Source organism: Cyprinodon tularosa, unplaced genomic scaffold (genome assembly GCF_016077235.1).
Source record: "Cyprinodon tularosa strain WSP-4 unplaced genomic scaffold, ASM1607723v1 ctg386, whole genome shotgun sequence".
Taxonomy (NCBI): domain Eukaryota; kingdom Metazoa; phylum Chordata; class Actinopteri; order Cyprinodontiformes; family Cyprinodontidae; genus Cyprinodon; species Cyprinodon tularosa.
The window spans coordinates 637618-650142 of NW_024039103.1; the positions used below are offsets into that span (position 1 = coordinate 637618).

The 12525-nt window shown below is 37.0% G+C and overlaps 1 protein-coding gene across 1 annotated transcript in view; it reads left to right on the plus strand.

Moving 5' to 3' along the window:
• syt3 (synaptotagmin III) overlaps positions 1-12525 on the plus strand; it is a 75614-nt gene that overhangs the window by 14170 nt on the left and 48919 nt on the right. Inside the window, exon 3 of the mRNA XM_038297328.1 lies at positions 1613-1961. Within this exon, the coding sequence (XP_038153256.1) occupies positions 1811-1961 (151 nt within the window). The 5' untranslated portion in view covers positions 1613-1810. The remainder of the gene's footprint in view (positions 1-1612; positions 1962-12525) is intronic.

Here is a 12525-nt window from a genome sequence, read left to right on the forward strand (position 1 = left end):
ATATACAAACAACATTATTTACAATGCTGCTCAGTACCAAATTAAAATGATTGCACATGACCCTGTTATTGCACTTAGTGAAGTAATTAATTAAATTAATAATAAGTAATGAAATGAAATGACTATCAGAGAGATAAATTATACAGTTTTGTCCACAGGCAGGAATGACTTCCTGTTAAGCTCTGTGGTGCAGCGTGATGAAATGAGTCTCTGACTGGAGGTGCTTGTTTAAGGTTTATTTGTTACCAATAAGTTGCACAGCATAAACGTGATGCCAGCCATCTTGTTCAGTTGGAGACAGCTCTGTCTAGCTTTACAACAGACTTTTAATCCATCAGCACAGCCGGAAGCTCTCTTCCATACCAAATATCACTCAGCTCTAAATTCTGTTGAGACTGGGCAATAGGAACACAGGCCCAAATCCTGAAATAAGAGCAAAGGTTTTGAGAGAGAGAAGAAAAATAGTTTTGAAAGAGAAATCTATATTTGAGAGCTTTTTCCCCTTGGAAATCATTTTCCTAATGTCAGTTTATCTTTTATTTATTTAACGGCAAACCGTTTTACTCTCAAAACCTTTTCTAACAACATCAGTTTTTGCTTTCAGTGTGAAATTTTGTTCTTACCAATATATTACATTTTTTATTTATTTTTTATATTTATTCAATTCAAAATTAAAAACAAAATAATAACTCGATATAGATATAGTAACAAGAATTTAAGTCTGTTCAGAAAACCAGGGTAGTTTTAATATTCAACTTAATGTGAGATGAAGTGAAAGTTCACCTAAACTTTGTGTTTTTTGTTGCGAAATTTGAAATAATTAAATAAAATTTTTGATTTGTTTTTTTTTTTTTAGTTAGAGGCTTAATTTTCTTTTAATGTTTGATTAATACTATACAAATTGCTGCTGAAATGATGCTGCTAATCAAATTAGCGTTGTTCTGTACTGTACATAAAACCCCTTTAATGTAATTCCCATTTAAATCAAAAGTTAAAATATAGTTAAGTTACCAGTAATCAGAAATTGGAACTGCCATGGGTGACCTAGTGGTTAGTGAGCAGAGCATTTGCTTCTTGGAGCAACTGTAAAGGTAGGGGGTCTGACTGTTTCTGCCCCTGAAACAATAAAGATTATGTTTTTATCCCTTTGAGGGGATAAAAACCTTAAAATTTAAGTAAGAAGCAGTATTCTGGGAAGCCAGTTCGTCCCAAGTCAGTTCTTGGCCACCCTCGGTATGAAGAAATCATTTAAGGATTGAAGGCACTTCCCCCTAACTCTTACAGTATAACTATTGGGTCACACTACCCTTATGTGCTAGGGCCCAAAAGAGTACAAGTGAGAGAAATAGGACTGGGCCTTTGATATGTAGCTTGATCATGACCTCATATAAGTCAACAAAATGGGCATTACATAAGAGATAATTCAAAGTTTGGCAAACTAAAAAAGTACATTTTAAATCCTAAACTTAAAAAGCTGCTGAAGTTTATGCCTCAACATTTTGAGTTCTGCCAACCTGTGTTTACAGTACAGATTTTTCTAGCTTTGCAGAAATTAGAAACTTCTATTATGAGTAATTAGTAATGATACTTTCTCTCTCCACATGTCTTTCAGGGGCATCTCAGCCTGGTCTCTGTGACCTGCTTGGTCCGACCTGTCCTTCCTGCATCACCTCCCCCAGCTTACACTTTTGTAAAAAGGTGGACGGGTCAGCACCGTACTTCTGCAGGGGGCCGTCCGACAGGTGAGGGCGCCGAGGGCTGGGCTGCCATCGGCTGACTGCTGCGGTGGGAGTGCGATGCGGATTGGAGCATGTCGGGGGACTGGGATGAAGACATGTGTAAGAAGGCGCTGATGCTGGTGGAGGAGCTGTGCTTCAACTCCCAGTGGGGTTTCAGCCAGAATGAACAGTGCCAGGAGTTCAGCCACATTTGGAGGGGCGGCAACAGACTGCCGGACTCAGGTAACCTCTGAAACCGTTTAATACATATCTTATTAGTCATGCAGAGTAGATCAGGTCTCTTTCAGGTCCTTCTCCACATACTTTATAATGCATAAAGCAACAACTGCCACCAAGATTAATGGCTGAAATGTTGAAGTTCATGTAAATTGGTTTGATCCTCAGCACAGACCAGGCATTAATACACAATTCCTTCCCATAAGCTCAATCTTAGTCAGCTTTATCTGATCCAGTACTGGTTCTGACCTGTTAGCGTTTCTTTGGCCTCCTAAAACATCCCATTGTGTCTTTGTCTAAACCAGGGGTCGGCAACCCTAAATGAGCCATTTTGGAACAAAAAAACCCCCACCAATCTGTCTAGAGCCGCAGACATTTAAACATCTTATACAAGGCAAAACAGGCATCCTGTCCGTCACTGTTTTTGCAGAGGGTGGAATGTCTGTCATTTTCTGTGTTTCCTTGGGTTTGTTTTTGAAGTCTGAAAATAGGTGCTCTGATATTTTGATGAATGATTCCTTCATTTAATCCCCATCTGTGAACAGTTTTCAATGCACTCGGTTTGCAACAAAAAATCAGCAGAAGTGGGATTTGGAGATGTTGTGCGCTTCTTAAAGCGACGTTTGCTCTCCTGTAATTTATCCAGAAGTCCTGCTGTCGCACTTTTTATCTCTGCTGCAAATTTAGATTGTCTTCCCTGGAAACGCCTTTCCAAATGACTCTTTTTGATATTTGACAAGTTCTCATCACAAAGCAAAAATTTATTCTTCTGTGACTTAATTTTTTACCTTGTGGGATCCATGGCCCAAGACACAGCAGTCTGTTTGTTTACAACAGCCACCTGCCTAGCACAGTGCCACGCTGAATTGTGTCTTACAAGCTATGGGGAAAATCTTTGTTGACAGAAATGTTTAAATTTATTGTTTAAATGTATTTATTGTTAAAACCTTGACATCTTTGGAAAATATAAAATATGTTTGTTTCACCTCTTACACACTATATTAAAACAAAAGAAAAAGAATAATTTTTTTCATTTTCATACATTTTTGAAACAGCTCCAGGGAGCCACAAATGTTTGGGGGGGCAGATGTACCCAACCCCAATGGGGTGCATCACCTACCTGTTTTTTTCTAGATCCTTCTTCATTCCTACATCCAGATTGTTTTTTTTGTGTCATTTTTGTCAAATTTTAGTTTTCCAGAAACTGGTTGGCTTTTCTAAGATGGCAGCGCCCGGCTGTCGTTGAGCTTAGGGGTGTAAGATTTGGTCTTTTCTGGTCAGTACGCCTTTATAAGGATTTAAATCCATCTTTAAATTGAGACTTTCAGGCTGGAGCCTTGATGCTTTCTAGGCTTCTCCCAAAAATACGAACCAACTTTCTTGCACTTGATGCAGATAGTTTTGAATTTTTTTTTACTAACTGTTGGAACTATTAATCTGGTAGTAGGTCCAACTTGTTTACAATTTCAGATCTTTTGAGCTCTTCTTCTAATATTAGTTTTGAAGAGTGTTATGCAAGAAAGGAGGGTGTGAAAGGGAAATCCTTTAGCCATTTTGTAGAGTTTAATGGCTGTTAATAGCAATAGATGTAATCTATATTACCAGAGGAAAATTCTTCTAATGAAGTGTCTTTTGACCAGGATTTCTCAATTATAATATATAATTATAATATCTATTTATAATACTTCAATACAGTTGTGCTTGAAATTCCCCCCCCCCCCCCCCCCCCCCATAAGAACAATTATCAATTTACACTAGTAAGTCAAATAACAAATAAAAAAACTGAAAAGGTGATAATAAAAACTTTCATTTAATTTATTAAATTGAAGTCTGGATTGTAAATAATAAAAGAATTGAAATTATTCTTTAAAAAAAAAAAAAAACTGTCCCAGACAAATGAAGTATTTTTCTCATGAACAGTGAACCAACATACCTGTCAACAGGTGCAGAAGTCTGACTGAACATTTCGTGAACATCCCAGAAAATACCTGATTTCAGTGATTATTGCCTCAGTGTTCAAAATTTTTCTTCAGGAGCTCCATCAGGCTTCTTCACTTCTTTTATTCACTTTATTTTACTGGCAGCTATTTTTCTCTGTCTTTGATGGAAGCGTATGTAAACTGTCAAGAACAACTGTATTTTTATTTAAGCAACAATAAAAATATAAAGTAGATTGTAAAACTATGTGAGATAGAGTTGACATTAAGAAGAACAGATGTAAACTAGAAAAAGCTGTTTCGGAGAAACAGCAAGTGGGAATGCTTTTGCTGAATGAATAAAGCTGAAATTAACTGCAGAACATATGAAAATGTGATAGGAAGTCATCAGAAACTTCAAACTGCAGAAAACAATTGAATCATCTGAAGATTTTTGTAGGGTAGAATTATTTGGCACTAAAATGGCAGAAAGAAACTCATCTTAAAAGCTGCACAGCCAAACCATACATAATATCAAAAATGTCATTAATATGTGCACTAGAAGGGTCTTAATATAATGTCTATCAAGTTTCTAGAAAAATTTCTAAAGAAATTTTGAAGTGGGGCCACCTACTGCCCAGAAACATGTCAGGCATGTTATGAATTAGCAGCAAACAGAAAAGCTTAATTCCTGTCCAGAAAAAGAGCAAAATTAAGCCAAGGTTCACAGCATAGGCTGAACAATATAAAATTAGCTGAATCAGAAAAGAAATTACAAAGAAAAAATTGAATCTTATCTGGTTGAAGAAAATATGAGTAGCTCAAGGATGGGAAGTAAAATGTTGAGGAAGATGGTATTGAATAAGTATCAAAATTTTGAAATTGTGGAAATGTCAAGACTTGGCACAACAATTTGAAATGATTTAAAATGTGTTGGTTGATCAGCATAAAGAAAACAGTGTCATCCTTAGAGGATTGAAAATATACAAACCTATGTGCAAGACTGACCATGAGAAGCAGAGGAAGGACAGAGAGAGAAGCTTATAGAAAGAGAGTTAATACCACTTAAGGAGCTGAATTTATAAAAAAAAAACTAACCTGCATGTTACGAGCCGCTGCAGTGATGAAAGCACCGTTGGCAGGCTTAGGCTGCATGTTATGAGGTTAGCAGATGCTGTATCTCAGTGTAAATCTTAGAACCTGGTTAAGAAATATGCTCTGAGGTCTGTGGTCAACAGGCCTTGGTAGTGTAATTTGAAGAAATTGGTTGAATTTGGGTCATAGCTACAAGCCACACGGCACAATGAATGAGTGTGTGTAAGGAAGAGGCTTTTATTTTGTAGAGTCCCTTTAGTCTTATTTTGAAAGTCTATCATGGATGTGTGTCAAGGGAAGGGTCATGCCCAGCAGTTATATAGAATCCATTTCTAAATATGAAATCACTGGTTTTCCATGTCATTGGGTGAATAGATGCTGTATTAGAGCGTAAATGGGAGACTTTTATTGTGAACTTCACTCCGGGGTATGTTTTGAAAAGGTCCCTAGAGTCTAATAGAAACAAACTGGTAGAGTTTGGGTCATAATGCTGATCCATTTGCATCAATTAATACGCGTGTATAATATAGAGGCTTTTATTTTGTAGGGTCACTGGAGTCTTATTTTGAAAGTCTAGCAGTAGTGTGTTGAGAAAAGGGTCAGACCCAGCAGTGATACTTGATGACTTTCCAATCATTAAATCATTCTTTCCCCTGTTATTAGGGCAGTAGATGAAGTGGCAATGGGAGGCTTTTATTTTGAAATTTGCTGTGGGGTGTGTTTTGAAAAACCCCTAGAGTCTCATTTTTAAAAAAGTGGTTGAGTTTGGGTCATAATGTTGAGCCATATTCTGGGAAAAAAATATGAGTTTAATGTAGGAGCTTTTATTTTGAAGGGTCCCCGGAGTCTTATTTTGAAAGTCTATCAGGGTTGCGTGTGAAGGGAAGGGTCATGGCCAGTAGTCATATTGTATCCACTTCCTAATGTTAAATCAGTGTTGTCTCCCTCCATTAGATTAAAATGTGCTGTTTAAAGTGGTGGAGGTAAAATCTCTTTGAAGCACGGTTACCTTGACGACGTTAACGAGCCTGTCAGTGACAGAGAGACATGCGCTTCACTTTCGTTCCTTAGTTCTCAGGCTTTTTTGAATGGGATTATCAGCTCCGAACAAACGAGTGCTGAAGACAAACCGTAAATGGTATCTAAAAAATTCTTTCAGTCTAAGCGACAGCTATCCTTTGTCTCCAATTGGGGTAACTTTCATAGATGTAGCTCATTCACAACCTTAATGGGAAGGAGGAATAAAAAGGTTTGAGAAATCCTGCTGGTCTCATTGAATAACATGCAGCACAACGGTAGAGCAGAACTCTCAAAAGCAAAACTTTCCCTCCGAACAAACGAGCGGTGAGCCAAAACCGTATTAGGTATTCAAAAAATTCTTTCACCGTGAGCGTCAGCCATCTTTGGACTACAACTGGTGTAACTTTCATATTTCTACAATATTTCGTCTAGGCGTGGTGACGATGTAAAAAAGTGTATAATTGTCAAAATCTTGATTTTGGGGTTCGGACAGATTTGTTACCCCCGAACAAACCTTTTTCCTAGCTAAACGATAAAAGATATCGACACACTTCCTTCAATGTGAGTGCTAGGAAGGTCTGAGGAACAACTTCCACAAGGCTCGTGTTGCTACGTCGAACGGTTCCCGAATGGGAGCGATACGAAAAAGTCTGTTTTTTTGAATTTTCATTTCGGATTTTCAGAGATCTCTCATTGGATTTCTATTGGGGAAGTGTGGACTTCTTCGTGGTCTGGGTTAAACTGTCGGAAAACCGTAAATGCCACACAGATGAGGGTTACATTTCCTGAATCCTGACAAAAATCCCTACGTTTTGATGTAAAATTTATCTAGATAGAGTAAAAAATGAGCGAGTGAGTTGAAGCTGTTCGGCATGAGTGAAATGTTTGAAAACGCTAGAGTGGCACACTCTAGCAGCTGAACATTCCGTCCATAGACTTCCATTATAAATTTGAAAATCTGTAAAAAATGTTTAAAAGTTTGAAGCTTCACTGAAGCAAAACTGTAAAAGTTAGCTGAAAGCCGAGTTAAACAGTAATAGCAGAAAGATACGGAAACATTTTAAAAGTTGAATGGTGTTTCTAGCTGAAAGTATGCTGAAGTAGTTAAAGGGCAAAGTAGCTGAAGATTTAGTGGAATTTTTGAAGTTTTACATGCATTTCAATGGGACAAAAAAAGTCTTAAAAAGCTAAATATTTAAAAAAGTATAATAGCTGAAGTTACCAAAAGATACAGCAGGATTCTCCAGAAGAAGCTGAACGTTTTGATACCAAATTTGTTGAAATCGGATGAAGTATGGAGAACGAGTTAGAGACGGAAAAACGTACGGAAAGTGAACAACAACTAGAACTAGAAAAAGTTGCATTTCCTGCGAAAATGCAGTGTGAATGCTGTACGCTAAACTGTAAGCTGTAAGGTTAAAATGGCAGAAACAAGCTGAAAAAATTTAAAGTCAAAGCTGCTGAAATGGTATGGAATAGCAAAAAAAATGTCTAATTAGTTTCTTAAAAGTAGCTGAAGCCAACAGCAGAAACATGGCAGACATGTTATGAATTAACAGCAAGCAGAAAAGCTTAATGCCTTTCCAGAAAGAGAGCAGAATCAAGCCAAAATTTGAAAAAATATGCAGAAGTTTAATAAAATAGCAAAAACAGTAACATAAACAGTAAAAAAGTTGAATCTTAACTAGTTAAAGACAAAAATGAGTAGCTTAAGGATAGGAAGATAAATGTTGAATATGTATAAAAAGTATTAAAGTCTGAAATCATATGTGGAAATGTCAAGACTTGTAAAAAAAAATGTGAAATTAATTAAAATGTGTCAGTCGATCAGCATAGAGAAAACAGTGTCATCCTTAGAAGCTTGAAAATCCACACACCAAAGTACAAGACTGACCATAAGAAGCACAGGAAGGAGAGAGAGAGAAGCTTATAAAAAGAGAGCTAATAAAACTTAAGGAGCTGAATTTATCCAAAAATCTAACCTGCATGTTATGAGCTGCTGTGTTGATGACAGCACCGTTGGCAGGCTTAGGCTGCATGTTACGAGGTTATCAGATGCTTTATTACAGTGTAAATCTTAGAACCTGATTAAGAAATATGCACTGAGGTGTGTGGTCAACAGGCCTTGGTAGTGTAATTTGAAGAAATTGGTTGAGTTTGGGTCATAGCTATGAGCCATACGGCACAATGAATGAGTGTATGTAAGAAAGAGGCTTTTATTTTGCAGAGTCCCTTTAGTCTTATTTTGAAAGTCTATCATGGATGTGTTTCAAGGGAAGGGTCATGCCCAACAGTGATATAGAATCCATTTCTAAATATGAAATCACTTGTTTTCCATGTTATTGGGTGAATAGATGCTGTGTTAGAGCGTAAATGGGAGACTTTTATTGTGAAATTCACTCCAGGGTATGTTTTGAAAAGGTCCCTAGGGTCTAATAGAAACAAGCTGGTAGAGTTTGGGTCATAATGCTGATCCATTTGCATCAATTAATACACAAGTGTAATATAGAGGCTTTTATTTTGTAGGGTCACTGGAGTCTTATTTTGAAAGTCTAGCATGGTTGTGTGTTGAGGAAAAGGGTCAGACCCAGCAGTGATACTTGATGACTTTCCAATCATTAAATCACTCTTTCCCCTGTTATTAGGGCAGTAGATGAAGTGGCAATGGGAGGCTTTTATTTTGAAATTTGCTGTGGGGTGTGTTTTGAAAAACCCCTAGAGTCTCATTTTTAAAAAAGTGGTTGAGTTTGGGCCATAGTGTTGAGCCATATGCTGGGAAAAAAATATGAGTTTAATGTAGGAGCTTTTATTTTGAAGGGTCCCCGGAGTCTTATTTTGAAAGTCTATCAGGGTTGCGTGTGAAGGGAAGGGTCATGGCCAGTAGTCATATTGTATCCACTTCCTAATGTTAAATCAGTGTTGTCTCCCTCCATTAGATTAAAATGTGCTGTTTAAAGTGGTGGAGGTAAAATCCTTTGAAGCACGGTTACCTTGACGACGTTAACGAGCCTGTCAGTGACAGAGAGACATGCGCATCACTTTCGTTCCTTAGTTCTCAGGCTTTTTTGAATGGGATTATCAGCTCCGAACAAACGAGTGCTGAAGACAAACCGTAAATGGTATCTAAAAAATTCTTTCAGTCTAAGCGACAGCTATCCTTTGTCTCCGATTGGGGTAACTTTCATGGATGTAGCTCATTCACAACCTTAATGGGAAGGAGGAATAAAAAGGTTTGAGAAATCCTGCTGGTCTCATTGAATAACATGCAGCACAATGGTAGAGCAGAACTCTCAAAAGCAAAACTTTCCCTCCGAACAAACGAGCGGTGAGCCAAAACCGTATTAGGTATTCAAAAAATTCTTTCACCGTGAGCGTCAGCCATCTTTGGACTACAACTGGTGTAACTTTCATATTTCTACAATATTTCGTCTAGGCGTGGTGACGATGTAAAAAAGTGTATAATTGTCAAAATCTTGATTTTGGGGTTCGGACAGATTTGTTACCCCCGAACAAACCTTTTTCCTAGCTAAACGATAAAAGATATCGACACACTTCCTTCAATGTGAGTGCTAGGAAGGTCTGAGGAACAACTTCCACAAGGCTCGTGTTGCTACGTCGAACGGTTCCCGAATGGGAGCGATACGAAAAAGTCTGTTTTTTTGAATTTTCACTTCGGATTTTCAGAGAGCTCTCATTGGATTTCTATTGGGGAAGTTTGGACTTCTTCGTGGTCTGGGCCAAACTGTCGGAAAACCGTAAATGCCACACAAATGAGGGTTACATTTCCTGAATCCTGACAAAAATCCCTACGTTTTGATGTAAAATTTATCTAGATAGAGTAAAAGATGAGCGAGTGAGTTGAAGCTGTTCGGCATGAGTGAAATGTTTGAAAACGCTAGAGTGGCACACTCTAGCAGCTGAACATTCCGTCCATAGACTTCCATTATAAATTTGAAAATCTTTAAAAATTGTTTAAAAGTTTGAAGCTTCACTGAAGCAAAACTGTAAAAGTTAGCAAAAAGCCGAGTTAAACTGTAATAGCAGAAAGATGCGGAAACATTTTAAAAGTTGAATGGTGTTTCTAGCTGAAAGTATGCAGAAGTAGTTAAAGAGCAAAATAGCAGAAGATTTAGCAGAATTTTAGCAAAATGCCATTCATTTCAATGAGGCAAAAATTTGCAGAAAAAGCTGAATAATTTAAAAAGCAAAAGAGGTAGAAATACAAAAAGACATAGCCGACATGTCCTAAATGAGCTGAATATTGTGAAATTTGAATGGTTGAAATAGCACAAAGTATGCAGAAGTAGTAGCGTTACAAAAAATGGTCGGAAGAATAAAAATAATAAAAAAAATAAATAAAGAATAAAGAGAAACAGGATCTCAATAGTGTGAATGCCTACAGCATTCACACAATAATAAAGAGAAACAGAAAAACAATAAGTGGGAATGCATAAGCATTCCCACTTGATAAGGAAAAAGTGCATGATAACATCCTTAATTTCACATTAACTGACATGTAAACTCATCATCAAACATTAAAACATTATCAGTGAAAGTTTAAACTCGTAAAAAACTCCTGAATGAAATGAATGCCAGACACTGCATATAAAAACTTTTAACTGTTTTTTATGAGCAGCAAACTTACTAACTACTACAATTTTTTGTAAATCCTAAATTATTGGACTTACCTTGGCTTATTAGAATTAATATAATAATCCAGGGGGTTTGACCCATGTAGGACATTAGACGGCTCATTTGTCTCTATATTTTCTTTCTAAATCAAAGGAGTTATTATGAAGAAATGCATAATTATAATAAAGAAGTGTCTTCACAAATTACATTTTTGTGCTGTAAAAGGGAGAAAATGAAACCATCTGAGAAATTAGGATTGTATCTAAAACTCTGCTTAACGTTTTAAACATGTCAGAGTCGGATTTTGCTTCTTTCACACCAGTCACGAGCCGTGGTTCGTTATAGATTATGCTCTGCCTGAATGTAAGGCCATGAAAATAGGATTTCACTGTCATGGTGGAGGAGGAAGCATCAATACACCTCAAACCGCTTTCTGTAGAGTAAACAGCTTTCCTCCTGGTTGTACAGTTTACTGTTCAAAAATGTATTTAGAGTTTCCTTACAAGACTGCTTTGAATGTAAATAAGTAGATTTTCCACCTGATGAAAACTGCCAGAGATGGCTTTCATTTCCAGCTCGGTGTGTTCAAAATGACCACAGCTGCTGCACCCTCATAGGGAGAGTAATGGATCTTAACACACACCTTAATACTTCTGGAGGAAAAAAAGTCCTCTACTCTGAAGATAGGATGCAGGCTTTGTGCTTTTTTATTGTAAGATTTTAGAAATAATCAGAGTAAGTGGTGAGTAGGAATAAGGACAAGGCTGTTTAATGATTGTTTGAAGCTATGAGGACTCAGAAAAACAAATCATGAAATATTCATGTTGTATATTCAAATGGTGATGGTTAGAGACATCACATTTCTTTTGAGATGCCCGAAGGGACATGGAGATATTTATACATACTGTTAAGCCCAATATTATTCATACCCGCTACAAATTTAGATTTAAAGTAACCTTTTTCAATAATATGTTTTTCAGACTGGGAGAAATGTATCGATGAACTTGGGAGTCGGTATCTGTAGTTTTATTTTTGATAAACCTCCATTTATGATGTCCAAAAAACACAAACTCAGAATGAGTTGAAGGATTTTGCCAAAAATCTCGATCATTTTTAACGAATATTGCGATTTTATTTCCATTTTCCTTTGACTTAACCACAAGCACGTTGTAATTAGCATGTTTTACTCCAGGGTTTCGGTTTTTCATGGCTTTGAAATCTTGCCTGTCCAAAGTCAATTGTTGCAGGACTTTACTGAAACCTTTGTGTAAAAAATGCTAATTTCCAATGGTATGCATGGATCTGCGCGCTTCTTTCCTTCTATATGGCCTCAAACCCATTTGAAGCATATTAGTGCCACCTAAAGGACTGGAGTAAATGTAGTGTCTTTCTGTCTTAATTTGTGTAAATGTGACCAACACTGAGTGCCTCTGCTATTTGAAAATTGTGTTTTTGTTCAACTGTGACTATATTGCAAATGCAATTATTTGTGCAGCCATCATTTTATTTTTATGATAATAATTGAACCACTTAAAGCATATCTGCTTATCTATTTTAGTAAATGCTGTGACCTGAACACATAGTCTCACGGCAATCTCGTTGTTTGTGTGTAATTAAATGTAGTTGGATTCCTGCTTCTTTTTGCTTGTTGGACAATTGCCTCAGACAGGCGACTTCTCATCACTATTTGTATGTTGTGTGGAAGGCTAAATCCGCTTTCTGCTTCCGCACTAGAGACCTTATTTACATAATTGCTTCAGCCACAGATTTAAAATCTGGGAAAATTTCCTTAGAGTGAGATGATGAGAATTTGGCAAGATGAGAGGTTTCATAATCCGTTGACGTTGCTTCAGCATTACGAAATCTGGTTAAAACAGCTTCATATTAAATGTACCTCACATAGTGTT